Source organism: Platichthys flesus, chromosome 19 (assembly GCF_949316205.1).
Source record: "Platichthys flesus chromosome 19, fPlaFle2.1, whole genome shotgun sequence".
Classification (NCBI taxonomy): domain Eukaryota; kingdom Metazoa; phylum Chordata; class Actinopteri; order Pleuronectiformes; family Pleuronectidae; genus Platichthys; species Platichthys flesus.
In genome coordinates, this window is record NC_084963.1 from 486,085 (window position 1) to 505,085 (window position 19,001).

Genomic DNA, 19,001 nt, shown 5'->3' on the forward strand with positions numbered 1-19,001 from the left:
GCTCCCCACCCGCCCCTCTCGTCTCCCACCCGCCCCACCCCGCTCTGGGGAGGTGGTATTACTCCTGGAGGAGGTGAGGTTATTTTTGGCTGCAGCAGGGGTTGGGCTAAGGAAAGAGGTGCAAGTTCTCCCTGAGGACTCTCCAGACTCTGCAGCTTCCCCCTGAGCCCGTCCCCCCCGCCGCCGCCTCGGACTCCTGTCTTCTGTTCTGCCGGTGCGATGACAGTCGGGAACATGGACAGTGCTGCACTGTTTGATGCAGGCAAGAAAGGTCGAGGCCTGGAGGCCACCAAGGAGCTCAGCGCCGGGGAGGTGGTCTTCACCGAACCCAGTTTCGCCGCCGTGGTCTTCGACAGGTACGAGTCTCCTGGCTGCTGTGGTTTCTGGTGTGCAGGACAGGTAGGAGGACAGATCCGGCTCCTTCACTGCAGGGGGGTTCTGGACATCAAGTTCCTGGTCCCTGAGCTCACTTATAGATTCTCATGACACCAGCAGTGAGGACGTGTCGAGGTGTCATGTGAACTCCACATATTTCTGGAGTGAGGAGGCTCTACTAAAAGAAAAGCTTTCAAATTATAAACATAAATCTGATGTTGTCTTCTCTCTTCATGCAGTAAATTAATTTCTGTTGTACGGTCGTGAAATCCACACTTTAGATTTGTCTGTGTTGTTTATATAAAACATGCAACACTAAAGGTTTTTATAGGGTTATAGACCCGAGAACTTTGGAAGAGATGAATGAACCAATACCTGAGTTTTCAAATCACTGAGAACTGGACTGATGTGTTCCACATGTTGGTCGCGTGAGGACTCCAGATTGTGATGATAGGTCATAAACACACCAACAATAATAACATAATCATGTGTTTGTACATTGACTGTTAGCTTAGCTTAGCACGAGGACTTGAACCAAGAGGAAACAGCTGAAACTCTAAAGCTTGATAATTAACACAATAAATATGAGAATTAAATATAATGTGGATGTGTTTGTAGTCTAAATAAAGTTGGTCACCATCTGTATAATTAGATTTGGATATTTGACATCATATGAACAGAAGAGGCTCGAGAACGGAGCCTTGAGGAACTCCAGCACTTTAATAATTGTTGTTATTTAGCTTCTTTCGTGATTAACTGAAACCATCATGTTGTTGTGAGATAGAAAATGTTTGAGGCTCATTTTGTTTTAATGTGCAACGTGACGCTGAACCTCTGTTCTGCTCGGATCTTCAGCAGGTTCATAATGTTCTGTGTCTGCCTGATGGAAACTTTCAAACTGAGCAGCCTGGATACAGATCTGTTAGTGTGTCTGTGTGTGTATGTGTGAGTGTGTGTGTGTGTGTGTGTGTTTGATCATCGCTCTCTGGACTAGCAGACTCTTCTGAATAAACTGTTTACTCAGACACATACTGCTGCTACTGTGTGTGTGTGTGTGTGTGTGTGTGTGTATGTGTCTATGCTTCTGTTTGCTGTCAGGATCCAAGCAGCCAAAGTTGATGATCGTGTTCTTAACTTTTTTGGAAACACACTCAGAGAGCTGTACTTTGTGTATTTTGTGTATGAAATGTGTGTACAATGGTTGTAAAGTGTGTTTTCGTCTCTCAGATGAAACTCCACCGAGCACTTTATTAGGAACAGATGTTTATTCATGCAGTTATGAATCTTTGAGTATCTGTGGCAAAGGGAGTTGTGTTTGACGCGTCATGGAAACGTATGAACTGTGTACTGGTTTTGTTCCGGGACCAGTTTGATTCTTTATTTGTTTTTAGAGAGACGCTTCTCGCGGCTCCTTCACTGACCTGTGGTCTGCTCCTCAGCTTCTTCTCTCAGGTTTGCCACAGCTGCTTCCGGCGTCAGGCCGACCTGCACCGCTGTGCTCAGTGTAAGTTCGCTCACTACTGCGACCGCACCTGCCAGACGGCGAGCTGGGACGAGCACAAGCAGGAGTGTGGCGCCATCAGGAAGAACGGGAAGGCGCCTGGCGAGCACATCCGGTAGGTCGACCACACTGCAGCTCTGTGTGTGTCTGTGTGTGTGTAGAACAGGTTGTCTGAAATGTAAACACAAAGGGTGTGAACCTGACACTGTTGACAAATAATAAACAAACAAAGTCCCAACTTCAGAATCTGAATCAGAAAAGAAGCTAAAATATCTCCGAAGCAAACGCTGCCATCTTGTGGTGATGACATCTTTGTCAGTCAGATCGTGGGGCGGAGCCGTGGTAGTGAGGTCCCGCCCATATATGGACTGGACCAGTCAGCCTCAGCTATCAATCATCACGTCTCAGCTTGTTTTCATATCATCAAATAACCGATCAGAGACACTTCAGAGAGAGGAACGAGCTGAAAGGACAGAAACATCTGGACGTCATCGTGAGGGACGCTCACCTCAGATCTTCTGTCCTCAGTCTGGCAGCTCGGGTTCTGTGGCGTATTCACAAGACCAAGGGCGTGGCTTCAGACAGTCAGCTGATCTCTGTGGACCAGCTGCAGGACCACGTGTCCGACCTGCCTGAGGACGAGCTGAAGCAGCTCCAGGCCGACGTCAGCACCTTCTCACAGTTCTGGTCCCACGGGAGGAAGAAGCACTCGGCTGAAGACATCTCACACATCTTTGGAATCGTTAGTGTCGTTTGATTATTAATGTTTTATTATGACACTTCATGAACTGCAACATCAGTCACAGCTCATTCCTCTCTCTCTCTCTCTCTCTCCCTCTCTCCCTCTCTCTCTCTCCCTCTCCCTCTCTCCCTGTCCCTCTCCCTCTCCTCCTCTCTCTCTCTCTCTCTCTCTCTGTCTCTCTCTGTCTCTCTCCCTCTCTCTCTCTCCCTGTCCCTCTCCCTCTCTCTCGCTCTCTCTCTCCCTCTCTCTCTCTCTCTCTCTCTCTCTCTGTCTCCCCCCCCCCCCCTGCAGATCAAGTGTAATGGATTCACTCTGAGCGATCAGAGAGGCCTTCAGGCCGTCGGGGTCGGCCTCTTCCCGAACCTGTGTCTGGTGAACCACGACTGTTGGCCCAACTGCACCGTGATCCTGAACCACGGCAAGTAGGTGAAACCAGAGTGGAGCCAGTTCCTCTGAGCTCTTGATGCTCAGCTCTTTAACTATGTACCATGTGACTTCCTGTGTTTAGGAAGTGTTTCCTGTTTTCTAACGATGTTCCTTCTGTGACACCGTCTCTTTCTTTTGCAGCCAATCAGCTCTGAGCTCTGCTCTGCATTCTCAGAGGAGGTAAGTACATCAGCTGCTCACCTTGATGTCCCACAATGCATTGGGAAAGGTAGTGTTCAACATGGATATATATATAAAGGCTAGATAGTTCGGTCAACGGAGTCGAACGCCCGCACATGGCGGCCATCTTGCAGTGGTACGTACTTTTTAAATAAACATAACTTGCTAAATTCTCAACCGATTTTAAACGGTTTGGTTTGTTATAAACGTCAGAGACGTAGTTAGGACACTGCATACTTAAAAAGAATAGTGTTCTATATAGGTACAAGATTTCCGTTTACAAATATACATAAAGAATTATTTTATTTTATTTTATTTAATAAATACATGTACCACTACCAACACAATGTTATGGGTGGGCGAGTTGCATGTGGCAAAATGGCCGCCATTTGCAGACGTTTGACTCCGTTAACCGGAAACGCGGATGAGACATCTAGCCTTTATATATCTATCTATGGTGTTCAATCCATGGTCACTAACAGAACAACATATACCAGCATGCACTGCTGCTGAATGCAGGAAAATGGTTGAGAGAGACAGACAGACAGACAGACAGACAGAGAGACAGAGACTGAGACATACAGAGAGACAGACAGACAGACAGAGACTGAGACATACAGAGAGAGACAGAGAGACAGACAGAGAGACAGAGACTGAGACATACAGAGAGAGACAGAGAGACAGACAGAGAGACAGAGACTGAGACATACAGAGAGAGACAGAGAGACAGACAGAGAGACAGAGACTGAGACATACAGAGAGAGACAGAGAGACAGACAGAGAGACAGAGACTGAGACATACAGAGAGAGACAGAGAGACAGACAGACAGAGACAGAGACAGAGACAGAGACAGAGGCAGACAGTGTGCAGAGGAACCACCAGCTTCCTGAGAACCAGGCTCCTTCCTCTCCTCCTCTTCCCAGGATCGAGCTGCGAGCTCTGGAGAGAATCCCCGAGGGCGTGGAGCTGAGCGTCAGCTACGTGGATTTCCTCGACCTGTCCGCTGAGCGCCAGAAGAAGCTCAAGGAGCATTTCCACTTCGAGTGCACCTGTGATCACTGCAGCCATCACACCAAGGACGAGCTGATGATGGCGGCGGCCGAGGGAAGCAAAGTGAGTGAGACCGGACACAACACTCAGATCCAGATTCTCCTCAGTTCTCAGCTTCTTCCTCGTGGTTGTGCTTTGCTCTCAGGCCGATGAGGTGAAGGAGGTGACGGCCTTCAGTGAAGATTATCTGGAGAAGATCGAGACGTCTCGGGTTGAGGGCGATTATCATCACGTACGTCACATCAGCTTCTCTTTGATCATCCCTCCTTCTTCTGTCTGTCAGTCGTGTCTGTGCTCTTGTGTCCGTGGTCTCAGGTGGTGAAGCTGTGCACTGACTGTCTGGAGAAGCAGGAGAACGTTCTGGCCGACACTCACCTCCTCAAGCTGCGAGTGCTCAGCGTGGCCAGCGAGGTGCTGTCCTACCTGCAGTCCTTCTCCGAGGCGGCACACTACGCCCAGCGGATGGTGGAGGGATACACGTGAGTCTCTGAAACCTGTCTTCTGTGTACTGGCCAGCAGGGGGCGACTCCACTGGTCGTTTCTATAGAAGTCTATGAGAATAATGACTCCGATGACTCTAGGTACATCAGACCTGATCCTCTGCTTCTCTCTTCAGGAAGTTGTATCACCCTAACAACGCCCAGCTGGGCATGGCCATCATGCGGGCGGGCGTCACGCACTGGCACGCTGGTCAGATTGAGGCGGGCCACAGGATGATCTGCACGGCCTACGGGATCCTCATGGTCACACACGGACCGAACCACGCCATCACCAGAGACCTGGAGGTAAACCACACGTCTCTCATATGTGGAAGTATCTTCACGTCATTATCTCAGAGCTGCACTCAGTTTCCTCTTCCTGGTTCCAGTCCATGCGAGCGCAGACGGAGATGGAGCTGAAGATGTTCAGGGAGAACGAGGTGGGGTACCACACCATGAGGGACGCCGCTCTGAAGAGCCCGCCCACGTGTTGACGGTGCAGCTTCATGACCCCTGTCCTCTGGATCATGGGACACGTGCAGAGGCAACACAACTCGCTGTGTGTACGCTTTCTACAATAAAAGATAACAAAACATGTCGTGATCACTGAAACACAAAGACGTGATTCAGAATAACTGATTCTTCATATTATTGATGGTCAGATTTTTTATTATGATCTGTGAACGCTGTTCAAACCTCATCACATCATTTACTGAAGCTACTTATCCAATCGTCTGTGATGTGACTCAAGTCGTTCACTCCCGGGTCGAATGGGACTTTTAAAAATCTGTACATGATCTCAAATACAACAGTTATTATTGACAGTGACAGTGAAATGAAAAATCAATGAGCAGACTTTTCCAAACATGAAAAAAAATCTCTTTTATTTAAAGCTCATTCTGCGTCCTGTTAAAAAATCCACTTTACAAAGATTTCTCACTGTCGACTAAGTCGGAAAATCAAACTTTTAAAAAGTTTATCAAAAAGCTGAAAATAGAAGCTGTGACATCACGGCTGCAGTTTCATCACAGTGAGGAACCATCTGATCTGTAAAGGTCAAAGGTCGCATACGAAGGAGTTTCAGTGAAATACTTTAAATACAAAAGGATTCGTCAGAGTTTGATAAATTATTACGCCTCCCTTCATTTTTCCAGTTTCTGATTCAAACATATTTCTCTGTGACTTTAGTGTCGACATAACAAACAGTGAGAACAATGATTGAATCATTAACAAATCCCTCATTAAATTAAAAAATATTTAAAATAACATTCAAATGTACAATGAAGACAAACAGCACGACACCAGTTGGTCTCTGTGAACACGATATATCAACACACTTCTGTACATTAGAGTTTTCAGTAAAATCTCAGGCGGGACGATAAAGTGACGGCTGTGACGTGTTCTCCTGAGCGGCGGCTCCGTCTCATTGGACGACGCAGAGGTCGGTGCCGGACTCGTTGTCTCCCGGCCCGGCAGCGTCCCTGTGAGTCCTGCCGGGCTGGGCCGGGCCTCCGTCCCGCTCGCAGCCCTGCAGGTTCTGCCTCAGCTCCGTCAGCTGCTCCTTACCGTCACTGGACGGCAGGTTTCCCAGGTAGTACTGAGGCGTCAGCTCCACCAGCCTGCGTCAGGAGAGGAGAGGTTATCAACTGGACTTCTACAGACATAATAAAACACGTCAGGTGGGACAAGGCTTTCACGTTAATGACAAAGTAGTCCCAGGCGCCCCCTGGAGGCAGGATGCGATAGCTTAGCTTAGCACAAGCTGTGTGAAAGCAGCAGCACATGACACATCTAACCCGTCACCACGGAGCCTCTCACAGCTCCACTCACATCTGGGGATGGACCTCGGAAGCGATGCGGATGCAGTTGTCTCGTGAGATGGTGAACTGGTGGTAGAGGACCCAGTCGGGGGGGTCAGGGCAGGGCTGGCGGCAGCGGTAGGAGGAGAAGGGATGCAGGTGAGCGACGTGGCGGTGAGAGAGCAGCAGGTAGTTTCCTGATCCGTCCACGTCGTGAGCCAGCTGAGCCGGAAGAGAACAACTTCAGATGACTTCACAAGCAACAGCCGTCACAAGCTGGATACAACTGCACAGCTGCTCATATAAAAACTCTTTTAAAAGTTAAATCGGTACAAACGCAGAAGATTTTAATTATGTGATGAAAACCAGTCACAGTATAACGTAGCAAAACGCTATAAATGCTATTGTTAGCATGCTAACAGTAACATAGCTTCAATAAACACATTAAAATGTAAAACATAAATAAAGATGGACGACAGGAGGGTTTCATTAAATTGAAGCCAAATCGTTTGGATCGCCCCCTGGTGGCTGGCTGCAGAACATGTCAGAAACCCCTCCATGTAAATAGATAGGACAAAACTAAACACGTTAAATCAAACTTAAGGAAGAGAGCATCGTCCATCTTTATTTATTCTGTGATACTTCATCTATAAGTATATTTTCCCTTTGACCTTTAATGTTGATATCATGTTTTATTAATACTCCAGTGGAGATGTCAGAACTTTAGGATTCCTCATATTTACATTAAGTAAGAACATGAAGCTATGGAGGGAGCTATGTCTGGAGACGACTCAGGAGCCGATCACCTCGACAGCAGCTCAACGTCCACAACACAATCCTGAGAAACCGGTTGTTTACCTTGAGGAAGAATCCTGAGATGAGCGCACGCTTGATATTCGTGCAGTTGTCCTGACACCCGAAAGCAGGAGGAGAAACAGGAAGCTCGATTCGCTGCATCACCTCCAGCAGCTCCGCCCTGATCACCGCCGCCAGCCGCAAGGAGGCGGGACTGAGGAAGTTTGTCGTGCACCACGACTCGTCCCGATTATCTGACCAGACAAAGACCGAAAGTCACTCAATAACTCATCTGTTGTTTTATGGATCAAAGTCGACACTGTTAACAATCAGGGTTTCATCGAAAACACTGTGAACACTCCTGATTGGCTAATGCTGATAATGCTAAAATAAACAAACTCCATATTCGTCCAAACTTTCTTCGTCTAAACTTCACTTGTTCTAAATAAACATCAGCAACCACGTTTCTACAGCTGCTTTCAGACAAGCACTAAACAGACGTGTCCTGTTGTGTTGCTGTTGTGTTGCTGTTGTGTGAACATGTCAATCTGCTGCTGCTTCACAAACACTGAGCAGCTGGTGTGTGTGTGGTCGAGGTGGACGTACGCTCAGTGAAGGCTTTGTAGATGTTGATGAGCGTCATGTGATCTCCCTCCGGGTGCATCAGAGACCTCCAGTGTGTGACGGCAGCTTCCTCTCGGCTGGATTCCACCGCCATGAAACACGATGGCGCTGAAGACAAGAGACGGATCAGACCTCAACAGTGGCTGGAAATTCATTTCCCACTTTGTTTAAAGACGTGAGTGTTCAGTTACCGGTGAGCATGGCGGCTATCGTGAGCAGCTCGTCAACGCAGTCGTACTCGCAGGCGGCGATCAGAGCTTTAGCCAGCGATGGTTCCAGAGGCAGCTCCGACATTATGATGCCGACCTCCGACAGGTTCCCATCATCGTCCAGCGCTGCCAGGTAGTCCAGGTCCTCCAGGGCCTGCATGAGAGCCTCCGGGGCTGAGAGGCAGGTTCAAGTTCAGTGGACTGGTTGTTATTATAAAGATGGACGACATGTCGGGTCCTAAAGTGAAGCCAAAGCTCCTGGTCTGCCCCCTAGTGGCTGTCTGCTGTCTTCTCATAAAGGTTTCTGTCATTTTAGGTCATCTTATCGCTACAGGATGTCATGGTCACATGGTCACATAGTCACATGGTCACATGGTCACATAGTCACATGGTCACATGGTCACATGGTTGTCACTCTCATCAACACACAATATAGTTCTTCATGATCTGAAACTGTTACGTGGAGAAACTATCTGACCCGGTTTATACATAAATATATTTCAAATCCAGCCCGTGGTGACTGGTCGTTTCCTGCTGGTGACCGTCTTCGAGCTGAGCTAACAGTTTGTTCCCTTACATCAAACATCTTCTCTACTTTAAACCTCAAATCCCTTGAACCCTGCTGGTACCTGGTCTGTCCAGGAACTTGCACTGTCCCATGTCGGCAATGTCCAGCCTCTTGAGCAGGAGCACGAGGTGGCTGAGGTTCTCCTCCACCACCCCCGGGCAGTGAGCCTCGGCCATCCCATCCTCGTACACAGACCGGGGGTACAGACGGAGACACAGCCCTGAAGCGCAGGAGACAACAGTTAATAAATTACTTTAAATAATTAATTCAATCCATGAAATCAATATTTTATTACCAATTATTAACCATATCTGAAGGGTCAACCAAATCTACGTGACCTAAAATGAACATTTAACAGAGTGAAATTCAAAGCTCCAGAGTAATTCAGGATTCTCCCTCCGGGGGTCGCTAAAGTCAAACTTTCTCAAATCTAACATGAAGCTTTAAAATCAGTTGTGGTGAATCTCAGGGTGAGAGTCTGCACTCGGGTGTATCCGCTGGGGACCAGGATCCCCCCCCCCGCCCTCCACCTACCTGGAAGGAGACTGTTGACCCTCTGAGCTCTCATGTCCGCCTGCTGTTTGCTGATCGTCCTCAGAACCTGAGAGTTTGCTCTTATCTGTGGGTTGTAAACCTGAAGAGACGATGACAACATGAAACTGTCTCAGACTCTTTAAACTTCAGAATGTTCTGTGTTTATCTGGTTTAGCTCAAAATCCTAAACCTACAGTTTTGAGTTGAAGCCCCGTGTCGATGACGTATCGAACGCTCGGCAGAGAGAAGGACGCCTCGGACAAAGTGTCGGTGACGATGACCTTCCTCTTGAGGGCCGGACCTCCTGCTCCGGGCGCCGAGCCGCCCTCCCCCCCCTCGGAGCCGCCGATCCCTCTGAGCGTAGAGGATTCAGGGTCGGACTCGTAGACCCTCTGTGTCAGTCCAGCCAGTCCGGCGTGAAGAGGGACGATCCTGAGAGAACCGAGCTGAGGACTCAGAGCAACGCACTCCTTCTCCAGCAGGGCGGCGCACTCTTCAATTTCCTGCACGGACAAAAGAAGAAGGAAAGAGAGCGGAGAGTCCGTGTTTTAACCATAAACCATAAATAAAGATGGATGACATGACGGCTCCCAAAAGTGAAGCCAAATCCCCCTGATCGCCCCCTGGTGGCTGGCTGAGGTACAGCTCATAACCCCTCCTCAAAACATTTGTAGTTTTATTTCAGGTTGAACATATCCTTAAGGCTCAGGGGAGGGGGGGGGGGTGCGCCTCACAGACCTGGAGACTCTTTATTCTCTGTGGAAACGTTCATCGGGGACGTCCTCAGGTTTCTGTCCACAGGACAACGTGTTTCTATTTCTACAGAAAACTGGTCGAACCAAACTTCACTCAGTGTCACACCTTTGTTGTGTTTGAGTGAAACCAGGACACGAGACACCAGAGACTTCTCAGGTGGACGTGTCCTGGTTCAAACACACACACACAGAGACAAACACACACACACACAGAACACGGACACAGACACAGACACAGACACACACAGACCCCCCCCCCCCCCCCCCCCCCCACACACACATAGACCCCCCACTCCTCCGGCTCCTTCACACTTTCTCGAGTAGGAACATATGAATCCTCGAGTTACGACATCGTTAGTAAACAATTCTTTGGATGTGATTTATAGATCTTGTACCTGAGCACTCGCCAGGAACACCATCACATCTCCTGCCTCTCCTCTTCTGTGAAGATCTAACACCATGTGACAGGCGGCGGCTAGCGGCTCCTTCCCAGAGGGCAGCTCTCTGTACAGCGTCTCCACGCTCTGCACCGCCTCCTCCCCCCCGCCACCGGCCTCCTTCTCCTGGTCTCCGGTCCCAGCCTCAGCGAGGACACTGTCCAGAGAGAGGTGAGGGACGGTGTCTCCCAGGAAGCCAGAGAGGCGAGGAGCCAGCGTGGGGTGAGTGAGGAGAACCACCCGGAAGTTGTCGGGCCTCTGGCGGCAGACGTCGCACAGCAGGCCCAGCAGCACGTCGGTGGACACGGTCCTCTCCTGGAGCTCGTCCAGCACCACCACCCCGTACTGGTGCAGCAGAGGGTCGGACATCATCTCCTCCAGCAGGAGCGTGTCGCTGACAAACCTGAAGAATCAAAACCAGTCAAACTAATGGTTTCTGAGGTTCTGAAACCACTGGAAACATCAACAGCAAAGAGTTTTACTGAAACTCTACAGAAATACTTTAAGTTGCCCCGAGAAAAACTGATCATCAATATCATCTAAACCTCACTAATTATCATGTTGTGTCAAGTTTGTAAGAATAAGAAGTTGTGGTTTTACAGAAGTTAAACCCTGAAATCATTTCTCTGTACATATTGAGTTTGACACATAAAGACTGAGCTGTGGTGAACGGATGATCCTGGTTCTGCTGACGACTCTGAATTCAACCACAGTAAAACACATCTCTGTTCACTCGCTCACTTGCTCACTCGCTCACTTGTTCACTCGTTCACTTGCTCACTCGCTCACTTGTTCACTTGTTCACTTGCTCACTCATTCACTTGTTCACTCGTTCACTTGCTCACTCGTTCACTCGTTCACTTGTTCACTTGTTCACTTGCTCACTCGCTCTCTGAGTCATGTGAGCGTTGACACCTCTGTGACTAGCAGGCGGTTCTTGTTCTAACCATGAAACACAACACGGACGCTCGGTGTGATTGGTTCAGTCCGCTCCCATGTGGTCACGTGACCTAGAGAATGGACTCGTGAACGGAGCAGTCACCTGAGCAGGGTGTCGGGTGTGCAGCTGTCGTCATGTGACACCCTGTAGCCCACCTCCAGACCCAGGCTGAGGTCCATCTCATCGGCCACACGCAGGGCGAGGCTCACGGCCGCCGGCGCGTATGGCTGCGAGCAGCACACCAGGCCCTGGCAGAACTCGTATGACAGCGCGTACTCCACACACCACTGAGGCACCTGCAGGGAGGAGGTCAGGGTCACTGAGGACATTAGGGACCAGGTCCTCAACACTTAACACAACGTCTCACATCAGCATCTCACTATCTAATAAAGACATGGACTTGTATGATGAGGACATGTGGATCAGGTGAGCTGCTGGTTACCTGGGTGCTCTTCCCACTCCCACTGGGAGCACTGAGCAGCACCATGCTGTGACTCTCCAGCTGCTCCAGCAGACTGGGCCTCAGCCTCCAGGCGGGGAGCTGCTGCCTCTGCTCCAGCAGCGAGTAGTACCTGGACGAGAAGGGCAGGCTGTCGTACGGGTTCACCTCCAGGTCCCCGAGACCCTCGTCCTCTCCGTCCCCTCCGTCCACCTCATCGTCCAGCTCCCCGGAGAGGAACGAGGACATGGAGAGGGAGTCCAGGGCCGGGGAGGAGGAGGTGGTGGAGGGCTTCACTGGGGGCGATGCCATCTTCAGGAGAGGGTGAAGGAGTGAGGGGCGACCTGCAGACAGGAAGTGACATCACACGTGAACTCAGCACGTTTGAAATGTAGTTTCAAGTTAATAATATCCACCAATATCCATAATAGACATTTAACCAGAGTCTCCACCCAGACGCTTTACATTAATAACACAAACTATCAACATGAAGAAGAGCAGAATGTGTCTCTGATAATAAGTGAGCATCTCACCCGGGTGGAGACAAACAGAGGATGGACAAAAGAAGCAAACCTGTTTATTCCACTGTGATGATATCTGAGTGAAGATGAATATAAATATGATGTTATGGCAGTCTGTCCTTCAGATGAAAAAACTTTGTCTTTATGATTATTTCCATCTGATATTTAACACACACACACATACATACAAACAACACACACACACATGAAAACAACACACAGACACATACATACAAACAACACACACACACACACGAAAACAACACACAGACACATACAAATACAACACACACACACAGACATGGTTGACACACAAACACACATACAAACAACACACACAGACATGGTGGACACACACACATACAAACAAACAACACACACACAGACATGGTGGACACACACGCACCGATGGGACGTGGCCTCAGCCTGGAGACATGTCAGCGGACAGGTGAACAATCGAACCCGGAACACTCTCTCCTCCCTCGGCCTCGCTGCTGCTGTCGTGTCCGCTCGCTCCTCCGGGTCCCGCCCTCACACACCGGAAACCCCGGCTCAGTCCTCCCGGTTCCTCCCGGATCCTCCCGGTCTGTCCCGGTCTGTCCCGGGTCGTCCTCCCGGTTCCTTCCTGGCTACTGACGGACAACAGACGCAGCTTCAGCGGACAGCCGCCATGTTGGATACAGAGCTGTCAAGGCTCGTGTTACATTCAGGGACCCTCAGAATAAACAGGGACATCCCAGCGCTGACCCCTGGTGGCTGACCGCAGTATTGACTATAAACCTCTATGTTTAATATACCAAATAACCACGAGGGGTCACTTAATTTCCTTCACACTACAAAACACAGTTAATTTGCAATAAATCTCAATATTTAAGTTAATCATTATTATATAATTTAAGGCCAGTTCCTGGATCTGTGTCTCACTGAGGATGCGTCCTTCAGAGGAGGTCACATTCATCCTCCACTGGCCTCCTGGACCGTCCTTCAGTTGATGAAGATGTGTTTTTAAATCAACGATATGAAACTGTTCTACATTAAGCAGCAGCTTGATTAATGTGAATCTGAAGTTTGAGTGTGAACAAGGAGAAGGCTGCAGGGGGCGCTGCTGCTCAGTAACTGCTACATAGTGTTGGTTTCCATCACAGATCAATTCACTGAAACCTTTTATTTTGATTAGACTCATTTGACAGAAGCAAAGTCTCATGTGGACCTGGAGGTTAATTATGTGTCGATCAGAAGTCAATGATTATCAATGTCCTCTGGTGGACTCCTCACAGAGGTCACAGAGGTCACCTGTCGTAAGACACTGGAGACACATTTACACTGGTAATAAAGATGTGTGAGGAAGATGCTGAGTGCTTTGTGCTTTATGATGTAACTGAGCTGATGTGGTGTGAAGTTGTGGAACTCAACAAACCAAAGTCCAGCAAAGAGACAACAACAGGCAGTGATCATCTTTTACTGGATCCAGATAAGAAGGTACACAGATCAGGACCTGAGTCACATGACCTCAGCCACACAGTCACATGACCTCAGCCAGGGAATCTACAGTATCATCACATCCTTCATTAGTTAACTCCCTCTGTTTTTCCTGGAGACGCTCACAGCCTGGATCTTCTCCCTCAGGGTCTGCTCCCAGTCTTTGCACCAGTCCGGGCTCCGCTCCAGGATCTGGTATCGAGTGGGTAACTTGTCCAACGCCTGCACTGCCTCAGGTAGGTCAAAGGTCAGGCCGGCCCGCTGCACCGCGGCCTGGAACTTGGCTGGAGACGCTGTTGCGATGTAACACCTGCAATAAAAGACTGAGAAGTGACTTCTAGGACTGGAGAACTAGAGGAAAGGTCAAAGATGGCTAAACTAAGACGGTGACCATGGTGAACACTGACATGCTACATTAGCATTCAGCTCACTCCAGATTTAGCTCATTTTGTGTGTATGTGGCTCTGACCTGTTGATTCCAGGGCGAGGAGGACAGTGGTAGTGCTGCCAAACAGCCACAGCTGAGTGAGGACACAGGACGTACTGGTTCTCATCCCAACATCTCCTCATGGTCTCCAGGATCCCGTCATCAGTCACTGTTCCAGTCGATAAAACCTGCGACAGCTGGAGATAGAGCAGGTGGAGAGAACATGACAGTGTGTGGGTGGTGGGAGGTGAAGACACAGAACCACAGTGGAGGTTTGAGCAGTAAATGGGGAACGATGGATACCAGCTTGCGGTGGTGTTCGGGCAGAGAGTATTTATGAGTGTTCTGAAATTCTTCCATCATGTTCTTCACTGAGGCTCCGTCTCTGTCCAGCAGAAGCCAGAACACTCGCTCCATGTTGTACGGATCCTACAGAAGAAAGAACAACGTCAGTGGATCCACAGATCTGATGCAAGATGTCAGAACCACTGGGACTGTCGCTGGAACTCATCTCGGTGAAGATAACAGATAAAGAAACAGTTACAACTAATAAATCTGTTATTTGTGTGCAGATGAAACCAACAGGACACAAAGTGTTAGTTATTGAGCTTCAGATTTATATCTTCAGCTCATTTACACAGACATGAGAAAGATACAAAACTCCTCATCTGACTCGGAAAGTCTATTTCACAAAATGCTGAATTATTATTCAGTTCACTTGAAGTCTCACTGATCAGTGACTGTACAGTGTGTGGAGCTGTGGAGCTGCAGTACCTGGATATCTATGGCGGGGGCCAGTGTTTGTGTGACGTTGGCAGCCATGGAAAAGTCCCCTTCGGTTACGGCCCTGTGAACCACGTCGTTAGAGTTCACCATGGCCACCAGCTTCAGGGGGACGCCCATTCGCTTGACGATGAGTCCAGCTGAGAGAAGAACAAACGTGTTCTGTACACCTCTATTAACATATTGTGTGTGTGTGATTCAAATCTGTGTAGATATATCTTACACAGGGACATTCTACAAACTAAAAGGATTAAAACACTCGCTGTTACAGTTTCTAGTCTTTTCTTTACTTACTTCAACTTTGTAGGAAAAAAAGACGCAGACTTCTTTCACTGGTGATTCTTATTTAACGACAGATATTCAATCATCTGGTTTCAGACATGAAGGTGAACTCATGTCAGGCTTTTGAGGTTGTTTGGATTATATGGAGACTAATCATTTACTTTATTCTGTAATAATAATGTAATGTTTATGCTGCATCTGCTTCTTCTTCATGTTTCATATCAGGATAGTTCACTGTCACTGTGAGCAGCTCCTGTGAGAGCTGCTGGAGACGCGTGAGCATCGAACCCGGACGTGTGTGTTGAACTCACCGGCGATGTTTCCTGCTCCTCCTGTGGGCACCACCACCTCCAGCTCGGGCAGAGCAGCACCGGCCTCGCTCTGCCCGGCTCCGCTCAGCTCCAGGTAGGCGTAGAGGAAGTGAGCGAGCTGGATCATGACTCTGGACCAGTTCACCGAGTTGAGGCTCATGACCCCGTGAGACTGGACCAGCTCCTGATCCGCGAACAGGCGCCGCAGAGGCTGGTCGATGTCATCAGAGCTGCCGTCGGCTGCGGAGACCAAACTGTGAGAAACAAGAACCCTCTCCCTGTGGTGGTTTGTTCCCACCAAGTTCAGCTTCTGTGGTTTTTCTAGTTTCACAAGAGGTCACCTCGACCTTTGACCCCCCCACATTATAATCACTTCAAATCTTCGAGTCTCAGTAAACATTTGTCTCAAAGTTCAAGAAATCCCCTCAAGGTGTTCTCAACACATCGTGTTCACAGAGATGGGACAGACATTTCATCACAGGAGTAAAACTCATTTTATTACCGTTATTATTTTGAATCCTCACCTGCGAACACGTGGACGTTGTCCTCCAGGCAGGTGGTCATGTGTCTCTCTTGGACGGGGGTGATGCGTCCCTGAGGGTAAACCACCACCACGTCCAGTCCTGACAGACCTTTAGCGCTCTGGATGGCCGAGCCGCCCGTGTCCCCGGAGGTTCCTGAGGACGTGATGGTTTTAATTCAACAGGACTCATTGATTCCACGTTCAGTAGAATAGAAACTGAAGGTTTATAAAATAATAAGTGAAGTGGGACGACATCATCTGGAATAAAAGATCACGTGCAGGTGTTTCTCTCTGGGTTTCATCCTCCTGAGGAATGTTTTTCTGATATCTGTGCTCAGAGTTACGACTCGTGTTGATAAACGGGTCAAACTCCATCTCCACACCCCCCCCCCCCCGCCTGCCGTCTCATCAGAACTCCTTTAGAACCGACAAGGACAGAAATCCAAACCTTAGCTGCAGCTGAGCATGGGGACACGTGGACGACATGACGGCTCCCTAGAGTGAAGCCAAGTCATCTGGTGGGCCCCCTGGTGGCTGGTTGCAGTATCTACCATAAACCCCATTTCCATTGATTGTTTTTTACCACTTCAACATGGACCTTGGTTTTATCACATAACGTTACAGGTGCACTTTTCTTACCCACGACAACAGTAGCTCTGCGATTCTCTTTCTGCAGGAAGTACTCGAGGAAGCGCACCGTGCAGGTCATAGCCAGGTCCTTGAAGGCCAAGGTTTCTCCATGGAAGAGCTCCAGGACGGAGAGGCCGTCCTTCAGCCGAGCGACTCGGACGACCTCAGGCAGCGAGAAGCCAGACAGAGCTTCACTGACCAGGACTGAGAGGGGGGGGAGAGAAATGGTGATGGTGATGGTGGTGATGGTGGTGATGATGGTGATGAGGTGAAGGTCTCTCACCCTCAAGGTCCAGTCGGGGGATCAGCTGGTTGGGGATGAACAGTGAGGCGACCTCCACCACCAGCTCGGGGTAGGACCGCCCCCCCCAGCCTCTCACGGTGTCCGGGCTCAGCACCGGGACGTTCTCCGGCATGAACATCCCCCCGTCCGGAGCGTAGCCTGAGAACAGCACGTCCCTGAAGTCCCATCCGTGGACACCACCACGAGTACTGCAGTACTGCATCGTACCTGCAGGGGGCACGTGTGGTTACTGCAGCACAACGAGTGGAGCCACAGTCCAGAGTTCACTCATGAGACATGGGGACTGGGTTCTGGTCACTCTATGAACCAGTGATGAACTGGTCTGAGACCGTGACTGGTCAGATTGATGTATTATTACATATTATACAAATAGAGTTAACTTTACAAATAATGTGACAATTGTTGAGCAGACGTTCACATGTGACCATGAACCGCTTCATTCAGCTCAGAGGCTGATGAACGAGGTTCGATTCCTCCGTCTTAGTCTGGACTCACGGTTCAGCTGCTGGGGATCATGCATCAAGTCAGGGTTTCCTCTGCTGCACCTTCCACTCACCACGTGACACCAGCAGGTGTGATCTCCTTCTACAACTGTCTCTATACTTTATATACAGTCATTGGTTATAATAGGAAGTCCGCTCATTTCTTTAACAATAAATAATATGTAATAACAATCATTATAGAAGCTAACAGTTACATTATAACTGTTCCAGAATCTGCTCCGATCAGAGAACATCAAGACGTGTGTGTGTGTGTGTGTGTGTGTATGTGTGTGTGCGCGTGTACCTAGTCGATCAGCTGTCACGAACTGATCCGTGCACCAAAGTTGCTGCTCGGCTGTTTCCGCTCCTCGGTCCGGTCTGTGCTCGGTCAGTGTCCGGTCTGTGCTCGGTCAGTGTCCGGTGCAGATCGTCTGGCCTATGCTTCTCCGTTTTGACGGACACGGACAGAGACACGCCCTCTCCGGCTGCACGGAGAGCTCTTCGTGCACCTCGGCCAATGTGTGCTTCTCCGGTTTGACGGACACGGACAGATAGGAACGCCCTCTCCGGGCCTCTCCGCGGCTCCTCGGAGAGCTTTTCGTGCAGCTCTCATTTTTCTGAACTACACGTCGAAATGGCGGAGAGCCCACGGATAGCCCTTGGCTGTGATTGGTCCGCTAACGCCAGCATTTCGGAATGGAAACTTCCTGTTCCATTCCCTACATCACAATAAACCAAAATCACAACTACGACTCTATGATTAATGTGACAAGTGTGTTAAGCCAGCGGCGTTGTCCGGCTGACGGTGGCTGGTTAGAGCACTTACGGTATGTGTGTACGGTCACATACTGTTATAACGAACTTTCATAACGGGGCTAGCGGGCTAGCCACCATGCTAACTGCGGTGGGAACAGCGCAAAAACCCGCTGACTTTAATCCCACGGCTCATGACACTCTCTCAAACACCGTCAGGTTAGAAGCAAACACTTTAGATCGATACTAACTAACGGTAGTAGTTAGTATCGGGTGTCCGTGCTGACTGTGTGTGGAAGCTGCGGGGAAGCTAGCTGCCTCCGTGTAGCTTCAAGCTGTTGCAGCTGTTGAATTAGAAACGCAGTTCGGAAACAAGACCGGGGAACCGCTGCGTTAAGACACGATAACATAAGCATTACGACCCGCTGGGTGTCACTTTATTCAGCAAAAACTGTCGCGTCATCAACATCCTTTTTCTGTTAGCTGCCATCGTTCACTGTGTGAGGAGCCGGGAGGACGTAAATAAACCAGCGTGGACTTCTTCTATATACCTCAAGAGGTTGGCTTCTCTAAGCTCGTCTTCCGGTGCGCCACCTACTGCTCGGGGGGTGAATTGTTTTCAGCACAAACAGCTCGTGGAACCATAAATGAA

General features: G+C 49.3%; 3 protein-coding genes across 4 annotated transcripts; 1 reads left to right on the forward strand and 2 right to left on the reverse strand.

Annotated features, from left to right (window-relative positions):
- Positions 1-91: 91 nt before the first annotated feature.
- smyd1a (SET and MYND domain containing 1a) lies at positions 92-5,349 on the forward strand. The gene is made up of 10 exons (XM_062413343.1): positions 92-356; positions 1,815-1,991; positions 2,405-2,618; positions 2,910-3,040; positions 3,186-3,224; positions 4,149-4,338; positions 4,421-4,507; positions 4,591-4,754; positions 4,892-5,060; positions 5,144-5,349. Exons 1-10 carry the CDS (start codon positions 220-222, stop codon positions 5,246-5,248), a joined length of 1,413 nt encoding a protein of 470 aa, XP_062269327.1. The 5' UTR covers positions 92-219; the 3' UTR covers positions 5,249-5,349.
- A 270-nt stretch (positions 5,350-5,619) lies between these two features.
- Positions 5,620-13,057, reverse strand: dqx1 (DEAQ box RNA-dependent ATPase 1). The gene is made up of 12 exons (XM_062413341.1): positions 12,782-13,057; positions 11,858-12,198; positions 11,518-11,711; positions 10,434-10,878; positions 9,478-9,786; positions 9,284-9,383; positions 8,811-8,969; positions 8,164-8,355; positions 7,955-8,080; positions 7,412-7,602; positions 6,585-6,775; positions 5,620-6,373 (listed from the first exon to the last, which is right to left on the reverse strand). The coding sequence occupies exons 2-12, from the start codon at positions 12,164-12,166 to the stop codon at positions 6,178-6,180; spliced, it is 2,412 nt and encodes an 803-aa protein (XP_062269325.1). The 5' UTR covers positions 12,167-12,198; positions 12,782-13,057; the 3' UTR covers positions 5,620-6,177.
- Positions 13,058-13,818: 761 nt separating this feature from the next.
- thnsl2 (threonine synthase-like 2) lies at positions 13,819-18,154 on the reverse strand. Of its 2 annotated transcripts, none has more exons than XM_062413352.1 (9): positions 17,901-18,154; positions 17,094-17,343; positions 16,820-17,014; positions 16,182-16,334; positions 15,658-15,897; positions 15,056-15,204; positions 14,585-14,710; positions 14,324-14,478; positions 13,819-14,164 (listed from the first exon to the last, which is right to left on the reverse strand). In XM_062413352.1, the coding sequence occupies exons 2-9, from the start codon at positions 17,314-17,316 to the stop codon at positions 13,948-13,950; spliced, it is 1,458 nt and encodes a 485-aa protein (XP_062269336.1). In that variant the 5' UTR covers positions 17,317-17,343; positions 17,901-18,154; the 3' UTR covers positions 13,819-13,947. The 2 variants fall into 2 exon arrangements, with proteins under 2 accessions (XP_062269336.1, XP_062269335.1); XM_062413351.1 differs by having other exon boundaries at positions 17,094-17,321; positions 17,901-18,153.
- Between the last annotated feature and the right edge of the window lie 847 nt (positions 18,155-19,001).